Source organism: Petaurus breviceps, unplaced genomic scaffold (genome assembly GCF_028583685.1).
Source record: "Petaurus breviceps papuanus isolate PSGF00001 unplaced genomic scaffold, PetGlider_PUasm1.0 224, whole genome shotgun sequence".
In the NCBI taxonomy this organism is placed as follows: Eukaryota; Metazoa; Chordata; class Mammalia; order Diprotodontia; family Petauridae; genus Petaurus; species Petaurus breviceps.
The window spans coordinates 10,247,957-10,265,143 of record NW_027185887.1 but is presented as its reverse complement, the minus strand read 5'-3'; the positions used below and the strand labels follow the sequence as shown (position 1 = coordinate 10,265,143).

The following is a 17,187-nucleotide window of genomic DNA, read 5'->3' as shown; positions in this document are numbered from 1 at the left end:
CGAATACAAAATCCTCTATTTGGTATCATAACCCTTCATAACCTAGCCCCATTGCCCTTCCTATTTAGTCTTATTATACCTTACTCTCCTCCATGTACTTTTTGTTACAGTAATACTGATCTCCTTGCTGTTCCACAAACTTCATCTCTTAGGTCTGGGATTTGCTCTGACTCTTCCCCATGCCTGGAATGCTGTCTCTCCTCATCTCCACCTACTGGCTTCCTATAAATCCCATCCCAAGAAGACTTTCTAAATCCCTTTCGATTCTAGTGTATTTCTTCACTCAGTTATTTCCTGTTTGTAGTTATGTATATTTGCTTAATGTCTGCCCCCATTAGATTGGGAGCTTCTTGAGGATGGGAACTGTCTTTTGCCTTAATTTGTGTCCTGAGCACTTAGCTCAGAGTCTGGAACATAGTACATGCTTAATAAATGTTTATTGACTGAGCAACTTATCTAAATGAGCCAGGTTGTTTCTCTGCAGTTCAAGAACTGTTAGCTGAGTGCAAAACCCACCACCCAAAAAAAAGAAAAAGTGAGGCAATTTTCCCTCCATTCTTCAAATGTAATTGATATTCATATTATTTTGCCACATATTAACAACATTTGGCCATTTGTCTATGCACCCAACGAAGAAGCACCTATTTCCTTTATGGACCCTTAGCTTATTTGTATGACACAATCATATACACATAACCACTAGTTCCCGTAAAGTCAACAGTAAAGAGAATTTGGTATGTGGGTTGTCTGTATGAAGAATGAGCTTGTCACTGAGTTTTATCCTGTATGATTTGAGCTAAATTTCACAAGAAGCCATTTTTATTTTTTTCAGGTATGTGCTGCTACCCCTGCCCCTCATGATGGAGAACAGAATGGCCTTATGGGAAGAGTGGATGAAGGTGTCGATGAATTTTTTACCAAGAAAGTAACTAAAATGGATTCAAAGTGAGTTTATAGCAGTAAAAAAAAAAAAAGCAAATGTACTTATCAAGAATGACTTTAATTACTGATAATTACAGTTAAATTTTATATATTCCAAGGGCAAATTAGAAATGTTCATTTCTTAACCAATGTTTGACAGTAGCTTGGAATAAACTACCTAGCCTAAAGAATTTATCAGCATATAATTTTTTTTACAAGTCTTTCTCACTGCTTGTAAGGAATACACTAGACTGAACAGGAAACCTCCAGAATGAGGTCTGGATCTCTCCACATTAGAAAACCTTTGCCTAACCATATTGACTCAGGGGTGAGGGAAGTTGGGGGATGAGGGTAAGGAAGAGAGAGCTTGGAGCTCTTGCCTCATAGCAGCAGTGGAGTTTGTGTGTTCAAAGCAAGAGCTTAACATTTGCACAGAATATTAAACCTGATATTTCCAAGTGTTGAATGAGCAGAGGATTCAGAGCTAGGAATACAAATCTTTAGTTTTAGAAAGCAGTAACTGCGACCCAGAACATTTGGACAATGTTGAGTTGAGCTGAGAGATTTTTAAGGGGCAGATGTGCCCGGGGAGTGGGGGAAAGAGAAGAGAGTTATCCAAATCTTTCTTAGTGGTGATTGCTTACAGACTGAGAGGACTAGCCACGAGAATTCTTCACATCAATGCTAGAGTACCACATTAGATGGCTGACTCAGCAGTCTTTAATAAAAATCAGCAGTGGGGCTAAAGGCAATAGGTTTATTACTGGCCAAATTGTCACAGCCCCCATGTTTTGGGGGTCCTAAGGCCCATGCAGTTGAATGTTTGTAATAAACATTTTCAAACAGGCAGCAAGATTAATGACACAGTGTCAAAGATAGCCACAAATTTTCATATGCTTAAGGCAGGGTTTTTTTTTCTTAGATAATTTAATAGTACAGTTATTTATTATAGCTTATTTATTATAGTTATTAATATAATAACTTGAAATGAAATATTCAGTTTTCAAGTATAATTTGTACCAAGTTATTTGAGGTAGACTTTGCAAATGAATGTGTATTTGTTTGATAGCCTGCACATACATACATGTAAACATGTGCATATGTATATGTATGGGTACGTACACACCCACCAAGTTATACTATTAATGTTGTTTTTTTTACTATGTTGTATTCTCTATCTTGGGGGCATCAAATTCAGAAATGGAATTTAAACTGGAGAATATGAATAAAAGGGATGTATACCCATTGTATAAGTGGTTGTGCCCAGATCTCACTAAGAGGTTGATGTAGAAACGTCATGTTTCGATATGCATAGTAGAGAACAATAGTGCCTTAATAAACTCTAGTAGTCCCTCATTAGCCTCTTATGTCAGTGTGGCTTAGAATCATGCTTTTCCAATAAGAGATTTTCTCTTTTGTAGCAGTCTGGATGGCTTCAGCCCTTACCTTAGTCTAAACCCTCACTGGGAATTTGCGTTTCTGTAAAATGATATCATTATCTTTAATAAGGATGTTTCTGACCTTGTGCTCGGGATTGTGGTTTTTGTGCTGCCTTTTCCACTTTTATCTCCTCTACTAGTCTCTGAATAAAAGATTTATAAATACATTAAACAAAATAAAAATGTCTCTACATAATCAGACTATTTCAGAAAGATCCTATTATTGAATTAATCCATGGAAATATAGTACATGACACACAGCTTGAGTTTATGCTTAGTAATTACCAAATGATGATGGAATTGAACTTCTAACTGAATGATTATTCCTTAAATTACTTTATGCAGAATGGGGTATTTTCAGTTTGATACTTAAATTAGGGCTGGCCCTGGGGAAAAAAATTGTGAAGTAGGCAAAATATGACTTCTGCACCTTCAAAGTCCCCAGTAGTGGCCTCTTCTCCTTTTTAGTGGCATTCTTGACTTCTACCTTGAGAGAATTAACTTTTCTCCCCAAGGAGCCTATGTATACTTTGTAAATTCAGCATTCACCGGAACTGGGAGAGGAGGAGACTCACCTGCTAGGAAAAGAGGAATCAATTTATGAATCAGGATTCAAGGAGATATAAACCAAAGACTTGGGGGTGGAGAACCTCGGTTGGTCTGGAGCCCCTACATCTCACTATGGGAAGCTAAGTATAACCAGATCTCAAAGGGTCAGATCAGGAGAGGGTCATCAATGTGACTTCTTCTGACTTGTCTCTCTGTATCTTCATCTTTTTTTCTTTTTTTGCTGGCTATATGTGTTCCCCACCACCAGTCTCCACTAATGTGTTAATATGATCATGAGCTAGATCACTCTACCCCCTCCTGATTCAGCTGCATGAGTAAGGCCATGAATTCAGACCCACTCCTCCAAACCAAAAACTCCCTAGACCTTGATGGATGGTTTTGTTGCAACAGTGTTCCTAGAAGGACCGTACTGGTGCTGTGCCATTCATAGTATGTGGTATCTTTCATGTTCTCTTCTTAGGGCTGTACTCCAGCCAGAACACTAGAAACTAATGTAAATCCTTTCATTCAGATGAGTCAGGGATATTTTGAACTATGTATTCTCCCTGTCCATCCATAATTAGCAATGGTGGGGAGGAATTTGTAAGCCATAGATTTGAGTCAAGGTGAGGTCATTATGACAAAGACTAGCAGTGCCCAGTGTGAATTTAACGTAAGAAAGATAACTTCAGCTTATAGATCTTCAGGTTTATATTAAAGAAAAATAAGGAGCCTACAACCCGTTCTTCTAGTTTCTAAAGTTTTCTGGTTCAGAAGTTATAGGAAGATAGCCACATCAAATCTTCTTTCCTCAAAGTTCCATGTTTTCCCCACCCCTCACCAGCATATCTTTATAGTCACAAGTTAGATTCAGCATCAGCATGTCTTCCCATGACTCAGCCATGCAGTACTACATGTACATATAGGTACTGTCCCTTGAAAGGCAGTAATAATTGACCCTATATTTGTATGCCACTCATATATGCCTGCTCATAGGATGTACATTTACCTTGTATAGCTTCCAACTACCCTCCTTGTCCACAGGAACTGTAGTTGTCAAAAAAAAAAGTGAGTATAGGAAGAAGCCCAAGGTGGAAGCCATATTTCCCATAAAGGATGTTTTCTGGGTCAAAGACTGGACTGAATAATTATCACAAAATATTGCTGTTATATGTCATAATGAGAGGAGTTGTTAATACCAGAAATACTGTTCTAGTGTTAGGTTAGTGTACAGTGTCTACATTTTAGATGGAAGTGGGTACACTATTGAAAGATCACAGAATCACTAACTTTTAGAGTTGAAAGTCCATGGTCATCTAATCCAAACCATGGCCAAAGGGAATCCCTAGTGTAACATACTTGATGAGAGATCATTCAGCCTCTGCTTAAAGACTACCAAGAAAGGGAAAGTATCTCTCCAGGCGGTCCATTCCATTTCTGGACAGCTCTAATTGTTAGGAAGTTTTTTTTTTCCTTGACAAGTAGCTCAAGGATGGTCTCACCTGAGTACCTGTGGCTCCTCATGAAACTTGGGCATTGTATGGAAGGGCTTGGGCCTGTGACTCACCACTGGATTATCATGGCAGAGATGGAACACTGAAAATTGGGCCTTGTTAGGTGGACATGTTTGTAGTATGTATGTAGTATGTAGTCATGATTGGAGGTAGAGTGCTCCTTACCCCAAAATACAACCCTTAAAAAGGAGGAAACGTGAAGACATCCCATACCTGCTGCTGAAAGTTGCACGCTTAAGAGTTTGGGCTGAGGTTTAATGGCTGCAAAGTTAGTATAGTCGAGGTTAACTGATCCATCAGGTGTCCATATTTAGACTTTTACAACAGTACATCTGTGTATAAATTGTTGTGTCTGGGAAGAGAGGCGAAAGAAAAATCATGAATGTTGAATCTAGCATTATTTCAGGTAAAAAGAACATATTGTCCATTCTCCGGGGCAGTTAATGCAGTGTTCAGTTACTAAGTTCCCTTAAGATGATGCCTTTTTACCTACAGGTTTGACTATCACAAAATCTTCTTTGTGAGCTAATGGGAGAAGTATACAGAGGGCTGGCACATAGAGGAGAGTCCTGCAACCTTGAGGGTGTAGCACCCATGATGATGATGTGTATTGTCATTCCCCACAACAAACTCCTGGTGTATTTCAAGTTAGAGGCTGAAGTGAACTGGTTCTTCAGGTCATTAAAACTGTGCAGAATAGTTGTGCTCAGTACTAGGCATGCAAACAAAAATTTAAAAGTTGTTCATGTTCTTAAGGGGCTTATATTCTTCTGAGGAATTGGCAATTAGATCTCAAGGTTCACAAATACTTGGCCTGTGGGAGGGGATATGAGGAATGTTCAGGTCTGGGAATGAGTGAAAATGGAGGTCTCACTCTCTTCTTACTCAGAGGGTCAGGTGGTCCAATTCATGTATGGCCAAGGTAGAATTCCAAACCTAAATCAGTCATAGTAATTCACGGATTTTTTCTTCATTCCCCCCATCCCTCCTCCATTGTTCTTGCCAGCAATGAGGGCTGGGATGCTCTCCCACCACTTTAGCCATAAATAAAAGCAAGACTTGAGACTCACACATTAGCATGGGTTTTCTACTCTGGCTAATTAGATAGGCATTACAACAAACCCTACAAAATTTTATTTGCTGGGGTAAGAGTATTCCATATTAAGTCTCTGAAAGGTAGAGAAGGAATTGGCATATTTCTAGTTACATGCCCCTGCTGAAGCTAGTGATTTTGATGAAAATTATCAGTTCTTCTTGAGAGCTTAAAAGAGCCCTTGTACATTGTTTAATGGAGGCTAGATTTTGTGAAGAAAGTAATGACTCCCACTGGGTGGCTAGTCTCTTTAGGAGTAAAATCTGAGTCTGTATACACCCAAGGTGAATCAGGTTCATAAATGATTTAGAACAGACTGGGGATACTGTGAGGTTTTTTACTCACCTGGCAAAAATGTATAAATTATTCTTAGTGCTGTAAGGAACTAGATCAGCTGACTTCAATGATTAGCTGAGATAAGAGTTGACTTCCTGCTGGGTGTTAAATGCAATCATTTCCATAGATTTTTGTTCCAGGTATGTTACAGCTCAGAAAGGTCTCTGGGTCTCCATTCTCCTGGTGGTTGTTGGGTACAGGGGAAGAGTAGGAGTTGTAGCAGGTCTGATTCTATCACCATTAATTGTAGTCATCTTGGAGAGTTAGTATAGGATAAGAGGGTTTATCATACCTGAAGGGGGTCCCAGGTGAGGAGCAGGAGAGTCCCTTTCTGTGTAATAATAATAATAACAACAACAACAACTAAAATAACTCTACTTCACGTGAAGTAAGACTTTCCTTACAACCACCCCAGATAATTCAAGTATCATTGCAGATGAGTAAACTGAGTCTCAAAGGAGCTAATACCCAGGATCATAGATGTATTGACTAGCAGATTTGGAACTTATATTTAAATCTTCTCAGTGCTCTGTGTAGTGAGCAGAGACCAAAGCTGGGCTAGTTAAGGAGCTGTGATTTTTTTGGAGTTCCAAAAGTTAACAGGTAAAGGAGGAGAAATTCAAGTTAAGAAGATCCAAGTCACATCAGCAGTCAGTGATACTAAAATGGGAGGAAAAAAGAATAATATAAAAGTCATTGAGGGTTTTAAATTTTTGAGAGAAAAGAACAAAAGGAAATTTAGTAAGAAACAGGCAAGTAGGACAGCTTTAAATATTCATTAAATATAAATTCAATAATATTTAATTTATTATATACTTAAAAGGAAAACAAATTATATGTAATACAAATTTATAGTTTTGTGTACAATTCTGTTTTTTAAAAGTTCCATTTTTCATATGGAAATGTTCATCTTATTCAGTGTTTGAGTTCACATTTATTTTTTAATGCACACCAAAACATATGGCTTATTGGCTCAGTTCAGACATTGATTTTCTTGACTGGTTTAATCCCTTAATGCATCTGTGCCTCAGTTTAATAATCTGAAAGATGAAGATCCTGACAGCTCCCTATTCCTCGAGTGTGCTGATCCAAATTCCCCTTTTTAAGTCCTCAAAAAAGATGCTATGTCACCAGCAGTTTCAATGTTATTGTTTTGTATTGTACTTATTGGGTTTTATTGTTCCAGCCAAACTAACAAGGAATTAATGTCTTGGTTTGGATTTGTAGGAAATCGTCCACAAAAGGTTCAGATTCCCATGAGTCAAGTGAAGGAGGAGGGGATGAAAAGAAAAAAAGGGATTCTCGGAAAAGTGGCTTTCTCAATTTAATCAAATCACGATCCAAATCTGAGCGCCCCCAAACTGTCCTCGTCACAGAGGAGCCTTCATCCCCCAAAGGAGCAGTGAAGAGCCCTGCTGTGGACACATCCAAGAAGGATGTAAAGCCCACAGAACAGAACGGAAGCACAGAACGGACAGAAGAGTTAAAAACACCAGATTCACTTGAGGATAGTCAAGTGGAGGAAATCGGGAAGCTAGAGCGGAGTGACAGCAAGAGCAGCCCCCAGGGAGGGCGAAGGTACGGAGTTCAGGTGATGGGTAGTGGCCTTTTGGCAGAGATGAAAGCCAAGCAGGAAAGGAGAGCGGCTTCTGCACAAAAGGTAAGGGAAAGAGGATACCCTTTCAACTTGATTGATTTTCTATACAGTAGAAAACTGAAGGTAGAGTGGAAAAATACCGAAATATTGTTAAGTACAAATCCATAAACTAAAGAGCCATATGGACCCTTGATGCCTATTCTAGATTTTCATGGCAGGCTTCTTTTAAATAAAGAAGGAGCACTGAACAGAAAAAGTCCCAAAGGTCCACAGGTATGGTCCTAGTAATACATGTAATACATGGGCATTTTCACAAGAGAATGTGTTTTGTCTTAGCATGAGAATCCTATTCTTTGGGGAAATGCTTAAGTCCTGGGAAAAGACTCTTACAGATGTCAATCAGGCTTCTTATGAGGATCTCAGATGGGATTTTAATGGTAATTGGAGTTGGGGTATAATGTAAGAGATGGTTGAAACCAAGCAATTATAATATCAAGGTAAAAATATGCTTTTCAGCCATTTTGTAATTTCCTCTTTGTCTTAAACACAAGCATTGCTTTGTATGTCCATGGATTTTAAAAACCAAATAAGGGGGGAAAAGTTCAGGTAATTTGGTAGTGGAATCAATCAAATGCCTGACGACTGTATTTTCACTGTCCTTTTACTGGGGGGGAGGGGGAGGTTACTCATAATTCCCATGTTGACCAGAAAAATCTCAAAATTAAATCTACAAATAATAAATGTTCCAAAAAAACTAGATTAAAACAATATTTATTTCATTTGCTTTTGAAATTTTTTAGGGACTGGAGAGAGAAGATGTTCTGATCTTTCCTCTGATTACTAAAAGTATTGAGTCCCTTTTTGGTAGTTGAGATAACTCGTCCTTTGTCAGAGGTTTTGTATTTTATATTAGCAACATCACTGACATTGGTTTTGGGTTTTTTTGTTCTGTCTTGTTTTATTTTTTGAGGGTGCAAGAGGGAATGGTTTCTGCCAAAGAAGAAATTCCTTCTACTTGATTTAAAATATCAGAATAAAATAAGTATATTATGCAGTGCAGTAGAAAGAGCTTATCATCAGAAAAACTGGGTTTGCTTCCCAGGTCTACCACTGAAATAATTGTATAACTGTAAAGTGCTATATACAAATTCAAGCTCCTGTTATAAACTGGTACAGCTCAGTGAACAGTTCAACTAAAGTCACTCTCAAATAATCACCACATATCCTAAATGATGCCGCATTCTGCAGACAATAACAGGGATGATACCACGTGTCTCAGATTGATCAGAATTCTGAACAAATACTCACTTGAATGCATGTGTATCCTGGGTCAGATAGCCAAGACGCTCCCTGAATTCTCATCTATTCTCATACGTTCCTTTAAGATAAGAAGACATTTACTGTTTTCACTCACAAGCTGCTCCTGTTTCATCACAGCCATTAATGATGAACAGCTGTACTTTGGATGGAAAAATGGCAAATGCTGGTTTTGTTTTCATATGGTTTCTGGTGTGTAAATTGCCTTAAAGCTACAAAATAAATATGAATTGGTATTTGCGTTTGCATAAGGCTCATACTAATGATCTCTTAGCTCCATCTAGTGTTTGCAAAACTTAATATTTAAGAGTTGGATTAACAGATATTAAGCCATACCTATTCATAATTAAGGAAAATCTACATTATTAATAACTACAGAAATCTACATTAGCATATTCACCAACAACCTAAGCCAACAGATTCTAAATCCTAATATTGTTGTGGTATTAGGCTAAAGACATTGGAAATGTAAAGTTGTTTTTAAGTTCTTCTGAGAATTTTCATCCTCTTCTTGCATAAATATTTAATTAGGCATTATTCATACTTAAGACATATGTCTGAAAACATTAAGAAATTTTGCAGAGAACAGCACTTGTCAGCTAACTAATGATTTGAGGTACAAATTACCAGCTGCTCAGTGGTTACATATCTAGTTTTAGTGTTCACAACACACATAGAACTGTGTAAAGTGTAATATAACTGTGAACTATCATAAACAAAACAATTTGATTCAGGGCTAAATACAGTCATTATCAAGGCTGTATTGCCCCCACTCATCTAAGAATGAATCTTTAATATCTTAATAATCCTAATTCTACTTGAGGAAATCTAGAAACAAAAATAGTGTGGAGGTGGTTAATCATTCCAAGATCAGTGTTTATGTGGGTTTTTTTAATGTTAACTGCCTGTGCTCTTGCATAGGAAGACCAAGGAAAAGAACAATCTTTGCCTTTTAAAGCTTATAATTTATAAACCTAAAACATTAGGACATCAGCATTGGGGACCAGGAGGTTAGTTAAGCTCATTGTGTTCTAGCTTACTTATGTTCCTGTCTGCTCCTTGGCTTCCTGGAGGTTTTAAAATCTGAGATTTGAAAGGGACACAAGTCCATCTAAAGCTGTCTGTCATCTGAACAAGATTTTTCTCTACAACGTACCTGACCAAAGATCCTTCTGGTTTCTGCTTAAAAACCCCATTAAGTGGTGACCCACTGCTTTCTGAGTCAGCCCATTCTATTTTCAGCATGTTCTGTTTGTTAGGAAGATTTTGCTTTCATCTAGCCTAAATCAGCCTCTTTGAAATGTCTTCTTACTCTTCCTTTTTATACCCCCTGAAGCCACAAAGATCAGATCTAATCCTTCTTCCAAATGACAGTTCTAATACATGAAGAAAGCTAACTTTCATATTTCCCCTAAGTCTTTACTTTTCCACATTAAACATACAACTTTCTTTAGACAATCCTCAGATGGCCTGATCTCCAGACTCTTCAACATCTTGGTTGCTCTGCTCTTAATAGTATCCAGCTTATCGATGTCCTTCCTAAAATGCACAGGCCAGAATTGAATACTATAATCCCTGAAGATGTTTATTCTAGATGTAGAGATATCACTTAGCTGCTTTTAATGTTTCCTTTCCTTGAGCTGCTTCCGCTGGGATCAAACCACATGCCTAGTCCTATTACAGAGCCTATATATAATTTCCTATGTGTATCGATCTGAAGTATATCATAAAGCCTTCGCTATTAAATGAAAAGAGAAACAATGTGATAGCATCTTAATAGATAAAGGTCTGCCTCTGATATGTACTGTCTGTATGACCCTGGGTAAATCACTTAACCTCTCAGTTCTCTCAGAAACACCCTAAAACTAGAGAATTGCTTCCTTCAGGAAATCTCTGTACTAACAAAATCATAGACCTAGTCACTATCACTGTTAAAATTGGGTCTGCTTTAGTCTTTCATGAACTTTTCCCTGAGACAAAACAAACACTCTTGGAATCCTTATCATGATTTGGGTCTAACTGGCTTCCATTATATTTGAGGACCCAATGACAGTGGCAGTTTGATAATAAATCAATCAGATTCAGCTTACTTTTCAAATAAAAATAGCTTTCTCTTCAAATAAAAGTTAATCCTTTGTTTACAAACAGAATTCAGAGATAGTAGCCATGTGCCAATTAGGGTCCTAAGGAAGGGCTACTTTAAGATGTCTGCCATTGTCAGAATGAACCATTTGAAGGCTGAACCTGCTGCTGTCTTTGATAGAGCTTTTTAAAGCCTGTGTTAACATCAGGGATTGTTCTTAACCTAACTCTCTTCCTCATTTTTGTGTCCAAGTAAGGATGTGGATCATCTTAATAGATAGGATTATTGAGAATAATTATAAAAATACAGAAATCTTGTGTGATAATCTTTTCAATATTTAAAACTCTTCATCGGAGAGGGGAGGGAGAAGGTTGTGATTTTTTTTTTTTGCACAATGCTTTGGCCAGGAGATTGATTATTTCATAGGATTATTAGTTGCAGGATTGATGTCTCTCCCACCCCTCCACTACTCATTTGAAGCAGAAGAATTCAATGCCAGTAAGATCAAAGGAATTGAATTAGAAAAATTGACTTCTCCTCCATCTCCTCCAGTATTTATAGACTTTATTCCCCATGCAAAGCTTTATTTATTTATTTAAGCAAAATCCAAGATCGGTCTAGCAATTTTTTGCAACCAAAAAAATAATAGAGGAAATATCTTCCTTTTTCTCTACAGAGCTTCCAGGACATTCAGAACACATGATCCCAGAGGGCATGGCTTTTGCTAGCTCTATGTTCTTTCTGCACAGTAACTTAGGTGTAGTGTCAACTGCATAGATGCTGGATTGAACAAGAAATATAGTTAAGAGGGCACAAAGCCCACCTTTTCTTCAGTGAACTTTTTTATTTCTTTTTTCCATTTGACCTATTTTACTTTTTAAGGAATTCTTTTCTTCAGAGAAATTTTGTGCCTCCTTTAACAAACTGTTAATTTCCTTTTCATAATTTTCTTGCATGACTCTCATTTATTTCTCCAATTTTTTTTTACCACTCTTATCTCTTGCTTTAACATTTCCAGAAATTCTTGTTCATCCTGGGTTCAATTAGCATTTTTCTTTGAGTTTTCGGTTGCAGCTGTTTTCACATTATTGTTTTCTTCTAAGTTTGTATCTTGGTCTTCCCTGCCACTGTAGTAGCTTTTTATGGTCAAGTTCTTTTTTTGTTGTTTGCTCATTTTCCCAGCATATTTCTTGACTTGAACTTTATGTTAAAGTTGGGCTCTGCTCACCTGGGGGTGGAGAAGTACTGTCCCAAACTTCAGGCTTTTTCATGTTGCTGTTTTCAGGACTGATTCTGGGAATCTGCAAGTTTTGGGTGTCTTCACGGCGATATGAAAAGAGAGATGTGGTCACTGTTCTTCTGATCTTCATTCAGTCCTGTACACAGGAAGGGCCCCTGTTCCTATTCTTCTTGACCTTGGAACTATGATCAGGTCCCCCTGTACTGTCCTGTAGCTACAAATGCTAGTGTTCCTCTCTGCCTTGGAACTGTGACCAGGTCCTCTGCTCCCCTTGTGACCGATCAGTAGTGCTCTGCTGCTCTCTGAAATTGTAACCCAGAACTGCATATGGGCAGTAAAGTTTCCAATCAGTTCTAGATATAGCCAGTGCCAACAGAGTCTCCTATGATCTTTTTATGATCAGTTATCCCACCTCCCCCCACCCCACCCCTTGCCATCTCTGAACTTAGAGCTCCCAAAACCCCGACCAAGGCTGCCTCTGGTACTGCCTCTTGTGATCTGGGCCAGTGCCCAGTTAGTCTGTGCCCAGCATCACAGACCTCTCCTGCCAACCTCCTAAGATGTCTTAGGCTGGAAAAATATCTCCTCCTGACCTTCTGTTGGCTCTGCTTCTCCAAAAGTTGATTTAAGGCACTATTTTAAAGTTTTTTTTTTGAAGGGAATGTTCACTTGGGTTTGTGCCTTTGCTCCATCATCTTGTCTCTTCCCTTACCCCCCCCTCCCAAAGCCCACCTTGATTTACCTGTCACCACAAGATGTGAGGTCTCTTGGGTGGTAGAAGGTATGTAGATTTATTAATTACTGTCAACACCAAGGATCCCAAACCCCTTATATTCTAAGCCTGTATGAGAGAAAGTGTGGTGTAATAGATAAGAAATTTGGTTTCAGAATCAAGAAGATCTGGGTTCGAATCCTGCTTCTGACACCTACCAACTGACTCTGGGCAAATCATTTAACTTCTCAGTACCCTCAAGCATCAGTCTAAGGGTCTAAATTGCACAACAGTTGCTGATCTGCTTTAGAAGAGGGAGTTTCCGGACCAGAAATTCCTGACACTAATAACATTTCAGATCTAGTCCAAAAATTTTTTTAAATAGATTTCACCTCTTTCTCTTTTATCTTCACAGAAATATTGCCTGTGAGGGTATATTTGAGAGCCAAAGGAGGACAGGTTTATGGGAGATGCTCAAAAGGGCAGAGGGAAATTTGGCAGGTTGCCGCACAAAATGATTTTGTTTTGTTGTTGTTTTCATTTTTAACTTCATTAAATAACTCTATTGGGTTGGGGGTTTCTTGTATTTTTCTAGAAGCTTGGGAATGAAAGCTCTCCCCAGGACGTTTCTGCTTCTGCTTTGAGCAACACTGAACGATCAGATGGGAGTGGAGCAGGTAAATTAGGCTAACTTTCTTTTTCTTATTAGGAAGAACCCTTTCCCTGATCTTTTATGATAAAGGAATGAAAGAAGAGATGCTAATGGTCAAAAAGACAGGACATAATGCCTTTGAGCATTGTGTTCCATCTTGTAGCATTGTAGACAACTTCTTTTGGCCCCACCACCCGCAGTGCTTCCAAGGACCACATATCTTTCCCAATGAGCTTTGCTTCTTCTCTGATGCAGGGAAGATACTTCTTTCTAAATGTTACCTTCTTACCAGATTTTTGAGAGGTAGATTTTCTTCTGCTCAAATATATTTGCTCAATTCCTATGTTGTTTGAGTTATATAAATAGAGCAATAATGTACCAAAGATGGGAAGTATTTGCATATGATACACACCAGAAATTAAATATTTCTATAATAATGCTAATGCTCACTATGCCTACATCAATCAATCAAACATTTTATTAAGTACTATTGTATGCCAACTTCTGTGCAAGACACTAGAGATAGAAAGGTGAAAATGAAATTGTTTTTGCCTTCATGGAACTTATATCCTATTATGATAAAGTGATACAAATGTTAGAATATAACTGGATTGGAGTTATATAAAAATACTGTTTCTAACCTAAAATGTTGCAAAGACTTTACTTCCAAAAAGTGTGAGTCATCTGCTGAAAGACTGCCATTACTGCATCCCCTCATTACATCATTCATCCCAAGATTCATAAATAGGGCTACTAATATAGTTGGCAATTTTATTTATAATTGTCCATAATAGTAATTTTTATCCTCATGAAGTATTTTATTACCATAGAATGAGAAAAAAAAGATTTTAAAATCTAGTATGCAATAGATATAATCTTAACTTTGTATAATTATTAGAGAGCTTATTAATTGGCTAAATTTATGTATGTATGATAGTACTATCAGGAAGTCAGTTGTTTTTTTGGAAAGCTTTTCAGGTTTCCAAGAAGAATCTAATATAAAATGATATCCAGGATTAAAAATGACACCAGATTAGGTATGGGGAATGGACCAAGTTTCATATGGTGATTGTTAAAGATATCACTTCTAGGTTTAATATATAAATGTATGGACACATATGTATATGTGTGTGTTTAGGGAAAATATTACTTGACTTCAAATTCTTGATTCTATTGCGCTACAACTGGTTGTTTTAGAATTTTGTGTAGCATGTGTCTGTTTTCTTTCTAGTTCCCAAGCTACATCCAGGTCTTTCAGAGAACCGTTTTGCTGCAAATAAAGGTGACTCTATTGCAGCAACACCAGAGAAAAACACCAAAATAGATCCCAAGGTGGAAGTCGGTATAAGACCTCGAAGTTCTTCAAATACACCTACCAGTCCCAAACCCCTCCTTCAGTCGCCCAAACCTGCCTTGGCAGCACGGCCCACAGTCCCACAGAAACCAAGAACTTCCTCTCGTCCTGGTAAGGGACTTCACTTGTCAGTGAATCAAAATCTGATGGAGATATTGGTGGTTCTAATAAGCAAGAGAAACCGGAACCTCTGAGAAATGTGCATCATAGAAGCAGGCATCATGGTACAGTGGTAAAAGGGATAGGATTTAGAGTCCGAGAACTTGGGATCAAATCCCATTTCTGCCACTTACTATAGGCAAATGACCTAATTTTTATGGGCCATGGTTTCCTCAACTGTAAAATGAGGATGTTGGACCCAGTGGCCTCCCGAGTCCTGTCCAGCTTTGAATCTGTGAGCCACACAGGCAGTAAGGATCAAAGGCAGGAAGGGACCCAGGAGATTTAAATTGGCCTCTTCACTTTAACCTAAATCTGATTTATTGTCTAGAAGTGTGACAATCAAACATGACTCATAGACAATATGTCCAGTGAGAATACAAAGAGAAATCATGTGAATCATATCAGAAGCCCTGGAAATTACAAAGAATTTGTAAAATTATATAGCCTCGCATCACATTGAACTCGCTCTTACATTTTGTTTGGCTAACATCTGTCATCATAACACACATGCAAACACTTGGGACAAAGTTGTAATTTGTGACCATGGAATACAAGAACAGGAAGAATAATTTATTTTTTTGTCTGAAACTCAGATCAGTGAACACTCCATATCCATACCTAGAATAGGTCAAGTGTCTTAAGACCATGATGATAAAAAAAATTCAGGACACATTAGAAGGAAGGAAACAAGCATTTATTATGTACCAACTACATGCCAGATAAATATTATCTCATTTTGGTGGCACAACAACCCTGGGAAATAGGGGCTATTCTTACACCTATTTTTCACTTGAGGAAACTGGAGCAGAAATAAGTTAAGTGACTTGTGCAGGGTCATACAACTAGTCAGTGTTTGAGGCCAGATTTGAACTTGGGTCTTCCTGACTTTAGGCCCAGTGCTCTGTCCCCCACACCACCTACCTGCCTAGAAACAAATTTGATTTATTATTTTTACTTCCTCTATATCTTATCCTCCTTTAATCCTTAAAACTCTGTCTCCCGCATGTCCCAATAAGCCAACATGTTGAATAGGCAGAACTCTCTACCCCACTGAGCAAGGAGGGTAAATAAGTGTGGTATTACAAAAAAAAATTTTTTTAATGTATATGTACCTATAAGTGAGTGTGTATGTGTGCATATTTACATGTATGTAGATATTGTATGTGTGTGTATGTGTGTGTAGTGGTCAACACAGTGAATTGTATGTTTACCGAGCAATATGCACACAGCATTTTTTGTGTAATGTGGAAAGTACCACCATCCCATAACCCCACTTTCAATCTTCTACTCCTCCCTATATTTCTCTCCCAATTTTCTCTCAGATGTACAGTAGCCAACCCGATCAATCTTACTAAGACACTATAGTCCATTAATTCTGTCCAAAATCCAGTGTGCAGAGCCAAAATAATCACAGGTAGGAGGAAAGTGGTACATTTATGATCTCCTAGGGCAAATTCTCTTGAACTTCATTAAGTTTCAACCTAGATTTACTCCATTTTTCTTCCAAATAAGTTGTAAAATTCCTCACAATGAGAAAATAGAATCAGAAAGATGCCCTGGGTTGTCCAGCATATAGAGAAGGTAGAAAAAATGGAGTCAAGGAATTACTTTTCTTTCACTAGCTGGCGTGCAAAGACAATCATTCTTTTCCTGTCAAAGAGCATGATGAAATTACTGCTTTCAAGTCACTCTTGTGATCATAACATTTATATAGTATCCCCATTCCTTAGATATGACAATAAATGAAGGCAGTAGATTGTAAATGATAGACATAAGAAATCAAACACCCTTGAACTTGGGAGCTAAAGGGGGCACTTAGATAATTTACAAATCCAATCATGTTCTACCTCTGTGAGGTTGTCACATCTGTGAAGGGGTTAACCTTTTATAAAAATGTATTATTCTTATTTGTATTGTTTTCCAGTTTTGTTATGCTGAGTTGAAATGTAAAATTTCTCCTAAGCCAAGAAAAACTCCACTGTTTTTTAAGTCATTTATTATTATATCAGGCTATTGCCTGACTCCTGCTCTGAGATGTTGAGAAATTGATTTGTCTGTTTATGTTTCCCTAGAGGATATTCCAGATTCTCCAACTGGCCCTATCTCCCCTAAAGTTGCTTTGCTTCCGCCTGTTCTAAAGAAAGTTCCTTCTGAAAAAGATAGAGATGGCCAAAGTAGCCCCCAGCCTACAGCGAGGTCATTTTCCCAAGAAGGTAAG

The 17,187-nt window shown here is 37.9% G+C and overlaps 1 protein-coding gene across 3 annotated transcripts in view; it reads left to right on the top strand.

The window, feature by feature from the left end:
• CARMIL1 (capping protein regulator and myosin 1 linker 1) overlaps positions 1 to 17,187 on the top strand; it is a 404,323-nt gene that overhangs the window by 374,471 nt on the left and 12,665 nt on the right. For all 3 annotated transcript variants that reach the window (XM_069095035.1, XM_069095037.1, XM_069095036.1), the window contains exons 32-36: positions 833 to 945; positions 7,080 to 7,512; positions 13,397 to 13,478; positions 14,685 to 14,918; positions 17,042 to 17,182. In XM_069095035.1, the coding sequence (XP_068951136.1) occupies positions 833 to 945; positions 7,080 to 7,512; positions 13,397 to 13,478; positions 14,685 to 14,918; positions 17,042 to 17,182 (1,003 nt within the window). The remainder of the gene's footprint in view (positions 1 to 832; positions 946 to 7,079; positions 7,513 to 13,396; positions 13,479 to 14,684; positions 14,919 to 17,041; positions 17,183 to 17,187) is intronic.